Source organism: Manacus vitellinus, unplaced genomic scaffold (assembly GCF_001715985.3).
Source record: "Manacus vitellinus isolate BGI_N305 unplaced genomic scaffold, ASM171598v3 scaffold_11_pilon, whole genome shotgun sequence".
Classification (NCBI taxonomy): domain Eukaryota; kingdom Metazoa; phylum Chordata; class Aves; order Passeriformes; family Pipridae; genus Manacus; species Manacus vitellinus.
The window spans coordinates 18,797,860-18,810,969 of NW_021938895.1; the positions used below are offsets into that span (position 1 = coordinate 18,797,860).

General features: G+C 37.0%; 1 protein-coding gene across 1 annotated transcript in view; it reads right to left on the minus strand.

Annotated features, from left to right (window-relative positions):
- The window catches only part of CSMD1 (CUB and Sushi multiple domains 1), a gene marked incomplete at its 5' end in the record, with an annotated part of 865,314 nt that overhangs the window by 229,238 nt on the left and 622,966 nt on the right, over positions 1–13,110 (minus strand). Inside the window, 2 exons of the mRNA XM_018088901.3 lie at positions 9,980–10,168; positions 12,635–12,850. Of these exons, the coding sequence (XP_017944390.2) occupies positions 9,980–10,168; positions 12,635–12,850 (405 nt within the window). The remainder of the gene's footprint in view (positions 1–9,979; positions 10,169–12,634; positions 12,851–13,110) is intronic.

Sequence of the window (13,110 nt, forward strand, 5' to 3'; positions counted from 1 at the left end):
TAGGTGAACTACCATCAGACCTTCAGACTTTTGTGACGCAGTCATCATCACCTTGTATAAGAAGAAAGGAGATAAATCAGACTGCTCAAATTACCGAGGTATTACTCTGCTCTCCATTGTTGGTAAAATCCTGGCAAGAATACTTTTGAACAGACTAGTACCCGCTATTGCAGAAGAACTTCTTCCTGAAAGCCAATGTGGTTTCAGAGCCAACAGGAGCACCACAGACATGGTATTTGTTCTCAGACAACTGCAAGAGAAGTGTAGGGAACAGAACAGAGGACTATATGTAACCTTTGTTGATTTCACCAAAGCTTTTGATACTGTGAGCAGAAAAGGTCTATGGCAGATTTTGGAACGGTTAGGTTGTCCCCCCAAGTTCCTTAAAATGATCATCTCACTCCATGAGGATCAGCACAGTCAAGTCAGATATGGTAATGCACTTTCTGAGCCCTTTCTAATATTCAATGGTGTGAAACAAGGCTGCGTTCTTGCACCAACTCTATTCACAATCTTTTTCAGCATGATGCTCCAAAGGGCCACTGCAGACCTCGACGAAGAAGATGGTATCTACATTCGATACCGTACTGATGGAATCCTATTCAACCTAAGGCTACTGAAGGCCCACACTAAGACCTTAAACCATCTTGTCCGTGAACTGCTTTATGCTGACACCACCACTTCACCCACACAGAAGTAGCTCTGCAGCGTTTAACATCCTGCTTTGCTGAGGTTGCTGAGCTGTTTGGGCTGGAAGTCAGTTTGAAGAAGACAGAAGTTTTCTATCAACCTGCACCTCAGGAAGTCTTCCATCATCCCCATATCACCATTGGCCAATCAGAGTTCAAATCAGTCCAGCAGTTTAATTACCTGGGAAGCATCATCTCCTCGGATAGTAAGACTCATGAAGAGATTGACAACAGGTTAGCAAAGGCATATAGACCTTTCAGAAAACTCCATAAAAGAGTATGGTGTAATAAACACTTGAAGAAAAGTACAAAGATCAGTGTTTACAGAGCCATTGTACTGTCCACTCTTTTATTTGGGTCCAATCATGGGTCATTTACCACTACCACCTGCGACTCTTAGAACACTTCCATCACTACCTCCATACAATCCTAAACATCTGGTTTAGGATTGTACTGGTCAGATTATGTGACTAATATGTCTCTTCTAGAACAGGTAGCACTTATGAGTGTTGAGGTCATGTTGCTGAAAGCACAACTGTGCTGGGTAGGACACGTCTCCAGGATGAAGGACCACCGCCTCCCTAAGATTGTGTTCTATGGTGAACTTGCCACCGGTTGCTGCAAGAGAAGAGCCCCGAAGAGGAGATACAAGGACTCCCTGAAACAATATCTCGACCTTGGTCATATTGATCATCATCATTGGTCTACTACGGCCTTCAATCCAGAGGTCTGGAAACATATTAGCTATAACACTGCTGCACACGCAGGGTCACTCTCGAGGAGAAAAGACAACACAGAAAGAACCGTGTCTTGTCGATATCACCTAAGGAGTCTTTCTGCTGTGCCTTTTGCAACCGGTCATGTCTATCTCGTATTGGCCTTTTTAGCCACCAATGCGCTTGTAGCAAATGTGGGTAGAGTCCTTCCCAAAGGAAGCCATGATGATATCCCCCCTTACACAACTGGTGTGGCACTAAACCTGCATTATATGGGAAAACTGTTGTTTAAACATGTCTTAAAATGGGTTTTGGTGGTCTCTTTGCAAACACGTGTTTCTTCTTCCCAAGACCCCCCACGGTAGTGTTATCTCAGGAATGTCCTGAGAAGGTGTCCTGAGGTGTTTCTCATTGGTCCTTGTTAACCCCTTCCTGTGATTGGGTGTTCCTGTAAGCCCCTTGAGACTTCTAATTGGTTACTTTGTGAATCCTCCTAAACCCTATAAATGTAACATCCCCAGTAATAAACTCTCTCTTGCCTCCTCTCCACACCCGGTGTGCTGTCTCCGTACCGGTCATGGAACCACATGGGTGGGGAGAAGAGGGGAAGGCACCTCTCCCCTTCAGGCTCAGGGCCTGAAGAAACCCCCTGATGCTGGAGTTCCCTTTCCCCATCCTTCAAGACGTCAGAATGGTTCCTCAGATGGAGATGGAACTAGAACAGGGCCGCCCCACGCCGTGGGTGGGGAAAGAGATCCAGAAACTGGCTCAGGTGTAAAACTTCACCCGAGGTGGAGGTATTGGGACATTCACCTGGGGTTTTCATCCCTTCTGTTAAGGTAGAACTGGCTCAACTATGCTTATGCTGAAGTGAGAAACAGCAGTCATGTCTTAGAAGGTGTCATAAATATCAGAAACCATCAAAGACCTCTGAAGTGCCCCCAGACTTCCATTTCTAGGAACTTCCACCAGAGGACTACACATGGTCCACAGTGTTGCATAAGAAAGTGTAGAATTCCCCTGCTCAGGAGAGGTATTTGGACATTCCCACCTGAACCTGAACATGTATTAACCCATTGAACTTATGTTGTGGAGGCTTCCCCTGGCCCTGATAGATTAAGCCTGCAACCATCACTTCAACCAACAGACGTCTAAATTGCAACAATCAAGTATCGTCACTGGATCCACAAGTAGTGATAACTTTTCGCTATCCACTCTTATTCTTTCTTTTTCTTTCTTTTCGTTATATATTTTCTTAAATGATGTTTTTATATTTCCATAGATTATAACCAAAATGGCCATATATCTCCTTTCCATTGCAACCAAATTGTTCTAAAATAAACCTGCCACGCATGCATATTTATAAACATGTCATTCAGTGTCATTTCACTCTGATCTGCCCCAACAGATCTATTAACAAGAACCTCAGCTACCCTACTTTCAGGGGCGGGTAATAACATAAAATTGGTGTCAGGGACAAGATTACCCTGTGAAAAGCAGTGAGGAGGTTTTTCTACAGGCATAACAGCCAGAGTATTGAACAAAGGAGAACTGATTTTTGGTCTATGCCAAAATCTCCAGCAGGAGATCATGGCAACCTGGGATATATGCCTGATCTCGACTGTTCCCCACTGTTAAAAGTTAATGATAATTTTTCTCCTCTCAGTAGGATCTGGGCACATCAGATTTGTTGAGAGGTTTTCTGGTGTAAGCCAGGCTTGACCTGCTGTGTAAGATTTTCTCTGTGAGAAAGTGAAGCTGACCCTCAAAGAGGGTTAATGGGAAGAAAGACATTAACCCTCTTTGGGTTAATGACCCGTACGTTATTGAATCTCCCCAGAATTCCTGTTTCTCCCACGCACTGCTCAGAGAAAATCAAACTACCTTCCCCTAAACCTCCAGGCAGGCCAGAGCATTGCATAATTGTAACATTGGACTGGATCCCTTGGATGTGATCATTGTAGTCCAAAGCTGTTGTATGGTTTTCTGGTGTGACTTGGACCTGTTAAAAGGTTTTCCCTGGGAGAAAATCAAGCCAATCCTCAGATAAGGTAGTGGGAAGAAGGACATTGACCCTCAGTGGGTTACTGAAGGGTATTACTAGCAAGAGCGAGTCAAATGGGACTGTCCTCTCATTATGAAATCATCATGATAATTTTTCCCCTCTTGGGCACATCAGACTTGTTGAAAGTTTTTCTGGTGTAAACTGGACCTGTTGGAAGGTTTTCTCTGGGAGAAAGTCAAGCGGACCCTCAGAGAAGTTTAATAGGAGCAAGATATTAACCCTCTCTGGGTTAATGACTGATTCAAAAAGAATGAGCACCCAGGGTGAGTCCAACGGGGATTGTTTCCTCCTCGCGAAATTAGTCTTTTGTAAAGAGAAGGTATCTACATCTGGGCCCTGTACTTTGCATTTCACTGTAAAGGGGTCTCCACTCAGGTTTTTACCCACTGCATTCAACAATCAGTGAACAGAACATCTTTGACAAATAGGAAGCAAAAGCTGAAATTTCTACTCTCTTCAGAATTTCGTCAGTATTTCACAGTGCACCATAAAGGAACACCAAAATTATAAGACTCATTCCTTACCTTTTTAGATGACCACTGTAAATTATAAAGTTACATTTCAAAAAGTGCTTAGGAGATTATTTAAGCACATATCAGATGCATGCATTTATCACTGCAATCTAAACTCCCTCCACTCCCTGAGCCCCTACTTGTTGGCCACCTATCTCTGGACATGTGCATACTTACCGGGTATCCTGTTTTGTGTCCTATTTCTTCTTTTGCATATATCCTACTCCTCACCAAGTCTGAGAAGACACAGATAACCATATAGATTTTTTTTCTTTAAAAAGAAGAGTTTAAGGTTCTTGTCTTTTGGATGCTGTAGTTTGGCAGACTTCCATAGTTTGGTAGATTAGGAAGTGAAGAATCTAAATTGGAACCATGTAAGCAGCAGATATTTACGGAACAAATTTTGCTTATTACATGCTATTTTAAGCTATGTAACAAGGAATTTAGATGTGTTTTAATATGACAACAACTTTGTAATTTTATAGATCTTGTCAGAACACAATAGGTACAAGAATGTTGTTTCTTTCTTTTTCTTCTTTCCCTTTCTCTCTTTCTTTCTTTCTTTCTTTCTCTCTTTGTCTCTTTCATTCTTTTTCTCTTTCTCTCTCCCTCGGACTCAAAACAATTTAGTGCAAGTTGAAACAATTCCCCTATATTCTTTCTGAAGGAAAGAGAAGTCTCTCCTACCCTTCCAAATGGAAGCTTTTTGTCATTTCTTATGACCTCTAATGAGCTATCAATTTTTTTCCTTTTGCTTTCATGGTCTTCTGGTTCACTGTTTGTTTTTTTTTTATTTTTTTTTTTTTAATTTAGGAATGCTTCTCTTAACCTTTGAGTCCTTCAATTCCTTTTGTAACAGTAACATAACTCCAAAACAGAATGTTAGAAAGCTCCTGACTAGTTTGACTTAAAGAAGACTGGAAAGTAAGAAAAGTATGATTAAAAACATAGTTTGTTAGATAAGTTTTAGGAAATCTGCCTTAGTAACAGATTTCCCAGAAATGGTGTGTGGATCCTATTTAAAAGGTTAGTGATGACAATAAGCAGCAGAAACATGATTGTGATGTTCTCCTTTAGGAGGACAGTAGCCTCAGAATCAGAAACTTCAACAAACTAAGTTGTTCCACCTAATTTCTGAACTCCAGCATTCACCAAGCTTCTGAGATTCACACAGCTTTGTGGATATGCAGAAGTGCGTGACTGCCTAGCAGCTTTATGCTTGGATCTGTACTCTAGGGGAACCAACTCACTAAAAGCTGGGTTTTGTCCTCAGGAAAATGTAGTCAACTGTGAAATGTAAATGAAACTGTAATAGAACTCTTTAATTATAGGTAGAGAAAAAAATACATTGCTGGAAGAAAAAAGTGAGAAGAGTGTGCATCCACACTCTTCAACAATTTTGTCTTCACCATGATGAAATAAATATAAAGTTATATATACACTATGTGTATATATATATATACATGTATATATATATATATACATGTATATATACATATATACATGCATATATACATATATGTATAATGCAACTATGTAAAAGCAAGCTACATAATGGGAATAAATCATACATGTGGAATTAGTGTCAGTAACCCATCACAACCATGAATCATGGGTTTGATTTTTTTTTCTTCTGGAAAATACTGGAATAATAATTGCAGCAATAATAACAGAACAATGAATAATAACAATGGATAAGATGTAAACAAATGAAGGGCACAGAATCTGTTTTCTGTTTACAAATCTCAACTAGACAAAAGATAGAGAAGCTTTTCTGTACTCCAGTAGCTTGACTTTTACCCCCCCCCCCAACACAAAACTAGTGATTTTAAATAATAATTAAATTATTCAGAAGTAGATCTGGAAAATTAAACCTACACACATGCCAATTACAGTAACATACCAGATGATAATATTGTTATAAAGCAACCTTACAGGTGACAAGCTGTTTCAGAACAGTAAAAAGCCAGATGCTTAAATCAGTAGCCTCAAATCTAAAGACATGGGTTATTGACATTTCCTTTTCAAGACAATATGCATATTTATTTTCCAGGTAGCCCTGTGTCAGGATTGCTAGGAAGATATTTTTCCCTTAACACTCTCTGTAATTGAGTTCATACCTCAATTAATTCTCTGCATCACACAAAATAGCTAAGTAGTGGAGTTCCCCTTAATGTCACATTCCTCTCAGTTGCAGTAAATTTTGAGTGGAGGGGTGAAAGGGAACACTGTGAATGTACATTTAGACAACATAGCTCAAAGAATAGCTACATAGAGGTAGACATACAGGGATTTTTTTCACAGAAGACTGTCTATGTGTTTATACAGTGGGTAACTGCAGAAAAGCCTTAATGTAGCATATGTGCTGATCGAGTCACTAGCTCAGTAAAAATCATGGGATAGTTCTCCCAAATGCAACTACTGTGTCTATAAAGCCGGGAAACAGTACTCTTGTGTGAAAAGAGATTGAAGTGTCTCTTCAATGTAATCTGCAGTTACCAACTACTGACACATTTGTCAGAGAAATCATTGTTACTTGAGTGCTTTGAGGAAGGTCCTACAGGAAATGAAATTTCTTTATGGATGACCCTGCTACCATTCTTTTAAACAATTCAAGAACAAGAAATTCTCTGTGAGGAGATTGGCAGCCCCAGTGTTTCTACAGTTCATATAAAGTGGTGGAGGGAAGGGATCTTCCTCAGAAGCCACATCATGTCAATGCGAAAAGAAAATTCACCAGACAGGTAAAGGGATTTGCTCCCATAGGAGAAGCAAAGTTTTAAAGAAGAAAAGAAAGAAACAGTTTAATCTTCTGAGATGGGGGAAATTTGACACCACTGAGTAATGATCACATCTATTCTTTAAACAGTGCAAAGGGAGTCGGTCTTAAGGGCCTGGATCTTCTCTGCATTTTTCATCAAATAGCAGCAAGCAAGTGGCTGTAGGTACAAATTGCTTTCTAGTCAAGGGAGAGATCTGATTGAAGGACACAGCAGTGGAGTGGCTACTCAAAGGGAAACTAGGTAGAGTCTTCAAAATTCTGGGATGAGGTGGAATAATACTGCATAACAACTTGAAGTACATAGCTGAGATACACAAAATTATTCTAATTGAAAAAACAAGAGAGTGAACCACTGACACAGGGAAATAAGATTTACAAGGCCACCTGTTTATGAATATGAATCTGATTTTGCAAGTAGACTTGGTGGTGTCTTTTTGTTGTGACAAGGAGTGTCCTTACTGCAGAAGAGGCAATCAGATAAAGACCTTCCAGGTAATCAGATAAAGACCTTTGAAGTCCAGGGAAAGACCATCTACCTTCACAGCATGGAGATAGGTCACTGAAAGTTATGATAATGTTGTTCATATGGGACTCAAAGTCTTAAAACAACAATGCCAGCATCACAATATTAGGACAACCAGATGTCCCAAGCTCTGCTTTTCCTGTGCCTGCAAAATAGCTCTTCAAAGAAGAAGAAATGGTGAAAAGGTACAAATAGTTCTCTGACCAGGAAAACTGCAAAACATGTTGGAGATAACACTAGAGGAAGGACGTGAAATTATTTACTTGGATAGAGAAGGGCAATACCTTTGGAAACCCTGTTGATTTATTGTGTTTTCATCAGCAGATGAAACTGAATACAACTTCTCTGATACAAATCAGCATGTGTTTGTGTAGTTTACAAATTAAATGTAATTAAATTTAAAGGGTTTTCATCCTGAATCTGATTAAAAGAACCATGAAAGAATATCTTACCATGTGTCATAGAAGGACTGAAAAATCCTTGTTGATATATAAAGGTTGGTGTGTATACATTATGTATATGAATTTGGTCAGTGTAGAAATGATAATGAGGAAGAAATAACCAAGAGGCTATTGAACCCAGTAATGTGCTTATGTATTTGTGACACTGAGTTGAGACTAGATTTAACTTTTGAATGTACACTCCAAAGCCAGCAGATTTCAGGACAAGTAGTTTCTTTTCACTCTTCTGTGAAAGAAGTAGCCTTTGTGTGAACTCCTTTTCAGGGTAAGAGGATATCTTCACCCTTTAAGTCTTAGGTGCCATGGCAACAAGAAAAGAGACCTCTGTAAAACCTTCTCAGTGTTAAGAAAAAAAATCACTTATTTAAGCAGCTTGAATGGTATTGAGTGTGTCTTTCCCCCTCAGTTTCACTTAGCTGCTTTGCAAAATTTCTTTCCTTGTATTTGTTTTAGTTGCATTATGGGTATCTTTAGTTTGCTACACAATCAGAGACCAAATTTTCTTCATAGGTTGACTTAAAAGAGTTGTTTAGATTATCTTGTTTTAGAGAAATGCCAGTTGTCTATGCATATTTTATAAAAGGTTTTACTAATCGTTTAGAAAGAGGGGTCTTTTACAGTGACAGAAGTCCCAGGGTCAGTCAATAAATTTATTCAAAACTGAACATAATAAGAAAAAATAAATTCCAAAATAAATTCCATTTCTATATGAATTACAGACTTATCACATATATGCATGATTAGGTATGTATCACTAAATTATGCATGGGAAAATATATAGGTATTTCTGTGTCTGGCACAGTAAGTGGTTACATTAGTCCTAAAAATTCATGGCTAATTCAATGGTTGATACTTCATTAAGATAATTATTGATACTTTGGTAATCTTTGCAACTTTCCAGTGTATCATTCACATAATGAGAATAACTAAGTGAGCATTTTCAAGACACCAGGAATGAATCATTTATTACTGTAGATAATGTGGGAAAGGTTTTCTAAAAGATAACAACATTTACAAAATAAAACATACATGACCATCATATAAAATGACTCTTTTCTTCAGCACAAGATAACAGCATTTCTGCAGAAGAATACAATTTTATGATATTTATACTAAACTAAATGTGATTGAATGGAACATAGAGAAGATCCCCAGAAGCAGAGAAACACCAAAAAAAAAGCCCAAACAACCCAAACCAGACAAATATCCCAGGGCTGATATAGTCCTGAATATAACCTAAGACTTAAATCTAGAATTTCCAAACGACTGGCAAATTCCATATGATTTTGATTTCTCTCTCAACTGTAACTTCCTTTCATCACATCTTGAATAACCCCAGTTTTTAAAAACAAAATTTGAGATAATTTACTTTGTTTCATGTATCTTACATGTATATACAAGGTACATGACTTTTTCAGATATAAAAATCTGTCCCTTTAAAACAAACAAAAGAAAAAAGTTGAAGCTGAGTTTCTCCCTTCATGAAATAAAATCTTATTTAAAACAAGAGCCCTCTTAAGAAATCCATTTAGAAGTGTATGAAACTATTTGACACTTCAGAAACATTATGTCAATAGTAGCTGATGAGATTCAGTTGACATGGTAGTGATAAAACCATTTCATAAATCAAATATAGCAACTGTACAAATTTTATAAAATATAGTCCCAGAGCTCTTCCCAAAAAAGAACAGTAAAAAGATCAAAACAGTTTGATCTTATAGTTACCAATTTTTAAGGACAGCGCATTAATTTAAAAACAAATACAGTTTACAATGCTGTAAAGCAATTTATAAACTGTAAAAATTCTAAAAGTTTAGAGTTACAAGAATAAAAACTCAATATGAAAAAAAAACCTTTAAAACCAGCTGGCGGGCTCTAAGGCAGGGTATTTTCACCTAAAAATTCTAAACATTGTTACTCTACCCTGAAAGACAAAGTATGAAATTTATAACTTAACTGTGTCATACAGTTTAATAATTAGTTTTATATTTTATGGCACATGACATTTTGATCTTATTTTCTAGCACAATTATAATTATTCCTTCTTATTTTCTCTAAGTTTTCTAAGTAAAAGACACATGCATTACTTATACTTTGCATGACTTTAAAGTTTTTACAGCTTGGGGATCAATTCTTTCAACCCAAGGTCTTTGTTCTCTGCCTGGTATTCTGACACATGCCATGTGCTATTAACGATTTGATGAATGAAATGAAAGCATGTGACCACCTACCCACACACCTTGGCAGAGGTGCACTCCATACACGCCGACCACCTCCCAGGCAGGTAAGTTTATTAGCACCTTCCAGGCGGTATCCAGGGAAACAAGAAAATATCAAGGAATCTCCAACACCGAAATGAAAACCAATTCGCCTACTGAAGGCAGGAACACCAGGATCATCACATGGCTCCAGATCATATTCTGCAGACAATAAAACATAACATATAAATAATTTGGACAAGTTGTCCATATGAGAAAACCAAACTTACCATATTAATTGCATTGTTTTTGTCTGGAACACTTGGAAAACATGTTTCAGAGTTGCATTCTCTACTAAAACCCACTACTATTTCTATAAGTCTATTCTGACTATATATACGGTAATTATGCATCTATTGTATCCCATCCACACTACATCTATTTTCTTAATTTCAAGGGCTGTAATCAGCTTGGACTGTGAGCGGTTTACTATAATTTTGTTTAATTACTCTTTTTGTATATAATTCTTGTTTCATTTCATCTGAAATCCCAAACAGTTTTAGAAGTGAGACTTACAATTAAAAAAAGCCCAACGCCATTATGCAGTGAAGAAAATGTAATAAAATATCAAACACATGGTTAGGTGAATGAAAGACATATGACCATATTTTCAAAAAGTGTGCTTTTATAACTACACATCAGGAATAATTCAGGAGTAGTCAGAATAAATTAATGGGAAAAAGGCAGGGCTATTGCAGAGGGACCAAATCAAACTCAGAAAATATCTGAGCCACATTTCCTCATCCCCACAGGGTATGTTGGGGAAGTATCACTCTATGTTTTCCTGGTTTGTAATTTCCTTTTCTTCCCTAGATATCCACTACCAACCATTGTTTGAGACAAGAAAGAGATCAACTTAACATGTAACCCAATAAGTCTGATTTTATATTCTTCAGAATATGATCCAAAAGACTCAAGAGATCACTTCTGATAACACATAAGAAAAGCCATTTTCTAAAACATTTACCTTGGACTTCGGTGGAAGGTAGGGTCAAATCCACTTACTTGGAGGAAGAGACTCCATTTAGCCAGGAGAAAAAACTAACCTCTGAGGGAGTGTTTGAACAGCTGACTTACTGAATATTAAGTCAAATATAACTAAATAAAGAAATCCTTCCCTTTAGTAATTGCCTTGCAGGAAAGTCCTGAATATTAGAGGGAATCTATAAACCACACCAGTTTCTGCTGGCAAAAGTTATAAATTTTGGAAACACGTGATCTACTACCTTTGTTCAGTACTATAGAGGCTAAGGTAGACATGGAGATATCCTGTGGCACACCCTTAGGCATTTGAGAATTTTTCTGTGTTAGATGACATTCAAAACACATTAAAGTCTTCTCACTAAACACTTCTTACTACAAAGAAGTACATTCTGATTGTGTGAAAATAAGAAAGAAGACTCATTATTTGTTTCACAAAATTATTGTACCTGATAATATTTATCAAAATATATCTTTAATATAAATGATAGCATATGTTGGTTATCTATGCATGTAACAGTTGTAGGTAGGGCATAAACCTTTGACTGTGTTTGAAAAGTTCTGCGATCTGCATTTTTTGTTACTGCACAATTTTCCTCCTTGCATCCACAATATTTTGTTTGTTTTTCTACAAGTTGCCTAGTGATCTACCATTTTCAGTTATTGATAAACAAACTATCAGAGATAAAATTTAGCACTTGTATTTACATTTCAAACTTGTAAAACTGCTGACCTCTGGTTTGGTAAGTCCAATGTATCCAGATTGAATGTATTTCAGCATTTGACAGGAGTAAATCCAACATTATTGCTTTAATCAGTGAGGTAGAGTTTTTTTCCTTTTTTTAAATAAGCAAGTTAAATAAGATATATTATTCATACATTGCGTGTTCATCTGTAAACATTGCCAGATTTCAACAAAACTTATTGTTTTTCAAGGAATTGGATATGAGTTCCTTTTTTACTTCTTCCACAGAATACCCATGTGCATGTGCATCTCAACAAGCACCTGATTCATTCATATGCAAATCTGTAAATATTCTACTTTCCAGTAATAGAGATAGGCAAAGAAAATTATCCAGAAATGTATTTTAGATGTCATCTAGTTTTAGAAGACTGTAATTAAGAAGCAGTTACTAAATGTTTCAAGTATTTTAAAGAGGTAATTTGTTACAACAACATTTGTTACAACATATAATAAATATTTTATTTCATTTTACCTTTATAAACATATGCTATTCCAAAATCAGTCTTCAATTTAGATTCCTTTGTGAATCTGAGTTGGCTCACCACTGCTTTTTTAAAGTTTCTATACTTCCTTTAGTAAGACAGTACCAGTTAGTTACTTTCTTGCGAAGTGGTACCTTCTATCTCTGTAATTTTTTTCCTCTTAATTTTCCTCCAAACTTCTTTTTTGCACATTTGATGGTTCTCTAAGAACAGGAAAGACTTCTTAAAACAGTCACTTCACCTACATCCTTCTCAGTCTCTTGGCCACTTCCATAAACCTTAGCCAGTTTTCTATGATAGACACTATACAGTTTTGATTAACTTTTTTTTTTACTGGTGGTTCATCGTGTTTTTGTTATCTACACGTAAAACAATTCTCTGGAAAAATTTCAGAATACTTAGAAGAATAGAATTCATTACCTGAAAATGTTATGTTGAAACCTTCATAAGAAATTGAAAAATCAGATATAAATCGAAGCTGAGCAGTAAAATTTCCAAAGAGACCAGCTTTAATTGTAGGGGGTAAGACTGAGCCAGTTAACCTGGCTACTGGTTCTGTGAAACTGCCATCTTCAGTGATGAGCAAATAGTCATGAGAGCTCTCAAGGTGAAAAGTATGAAAAACCAGCTGTACACCTTTAAAAATATCAGAAAGGGGAGGAAAAAAAGTATTTAGTAGGAAGTTTTTTATTCATATATAGGTGACACAGAAAGCAATTCTTACATTATATGGAAACTGTTTAAGAAAAAGTTTTGCATGGATTCAAAACTTGAAATTCTGAAAATAAAGCTTGCAGAAAGCACTTGTGCTCAACCAATCAATATGTGCAGAGTGGATGCTTGTTTAGTTCACTTTAAATCAATAGTTCCCATAACAGAATTGATGGCATTCAGTG